This window comes from Temnothorax curvispinosus, unplaced genomic scaffold (genome assembly GCF_003070985.1).
Source record: "Temnothorax curvispinosus isolate PA1 unplaced genomic scaffold, ASM307098v1 QBEX01014298.1, whole genome shotgun sequence".
Taxonomy (NCBI): Eukaryota; Metazoa; Arthropoda; class Insecta; order Hymenoptera; family Formicidae; genus Temnothorax; species Temnothorax curvispinosus.
The window spans coordinates 1-1371 of NW_020224078.1; the positions used below are offsets into that span (position 1 = coordinate 1).

General features: G+C 29.9%; 1 protein-coding gene across 1 annotated transcript; it reads right to left on the minus strand.

The window, feature by feature from the left end:
• Window positions 1-525: 525 nt before the first annotated feature.
• LOC112464550 lies at window positions 526-950 on the minus strand (the record flags this gene model as incomplete). The annotated part of the gene is made up of 2 exons (XM_025031595.1): window positions 526-570; window positions 644-950. Coding segments are annotated over 2 exons (352 nt in total), but the record flags the coding sequence as incomplete, so codon positions are not given.
• Window positions 951-1371: the final 421 nt, after the last annotated feature.

Here is a 1371-nt window from a genome sequence, read left to right on the forward strand (position 1 = left end):
GATAAAAAAAATTTTGTACACCGTACAAAAATAGAGGTATATATATAAAGTACTTTTAAACTTTACATTTGTAAAATATAACTGTATTAACATATGTTAATGTGTTAGTACATATCTCTATCTCTATAACACAATCTGTTATTTTCACATATTTTTTCGTCACATTTACATGACGGATCACAGCTGTTGGAATTCTTCACGCAACCACACATTCGTGAGGAGCAATTCCCTTTACAGCTACAACCAGTGACTTTCCAATTTTGAACTGGCCTTGTCTGTGAAATAATCAGTTCTTAATATTATTAAAAAACTCTTATTATTCCATAATAAAATTTGTTCATAAATTTAGAATTATAAGCAAATATTTTAAAAATTTAAAGAAACTATTTACAGATATGACTAGAAGACTGCGTTTGTTTTGGCGCTTTTAGCGCTGAAAGCATCGTTCTATCTTCATTTGATATTCGATGTGCAACGAAGATAAAATGATGCTTACAGCGCTGAAAGCGTCAAGACGAACCCAGCCTAGTTGCAACACAATTTATTCTTCTCTTGATCATATTCTGGTTTCTGTAAAATATCAATTAATTTATTTTCAGGTTACTATACATAAAAACATCATACATTCAAATGATAATATTACCTGATTTTGACACATTTCGTTGTCACATTTACATGACAGACCACATTTGTTGCTGTTCTTCACGCAACTACAAATCTGTGAGGAGCAACTCCGCACAGATTTACAGCTACAACCAGACTTTCCAAATATAGCTGATGTTGCTTTTGGAATGCGGTGAAGGGGCTTCTGACCGTATACAACATGGTCAGGTTTCTTAGATCCTTCCACGTGTTTTTTTGTCAGATTAATTACTTGCTTCTCCAACTTGGCAACTTTATTTTTAAGACTATCAACGTTTTCGGTCTGCTTACCAATGGTTTTTGAGCCGCTAGAAAGTTAGATTTCTCATGTTATAATCATTATCACACAACGGAGAATAATATAAAGAATATATGTAGATATTGAGTATAAGCCCCCCCTCTCTGCCGATTTCTTTGTAATTTTCAAATTATGTATTATTATGTATTTTAAATTGTAAAAAAGATTCTAAAAAGGAAAATCATCACTTATGATCCATTTATTTTTAATTAATACTTAAAAATATCACTATCACTCAACTTCAAAAGCGAAATATATATATATCTACATTAATTATAATTTATTTTATAATTTTATTTATAATATAAATTTTAAAAAATTAATATAAAAAAAATAATTAATATACAGTCTCTACACTACCAATCGAGAACGGAACTCATTCCTGCTCAGTGCTCCCTATACATATATCAACATAATTATTGTAATACAAC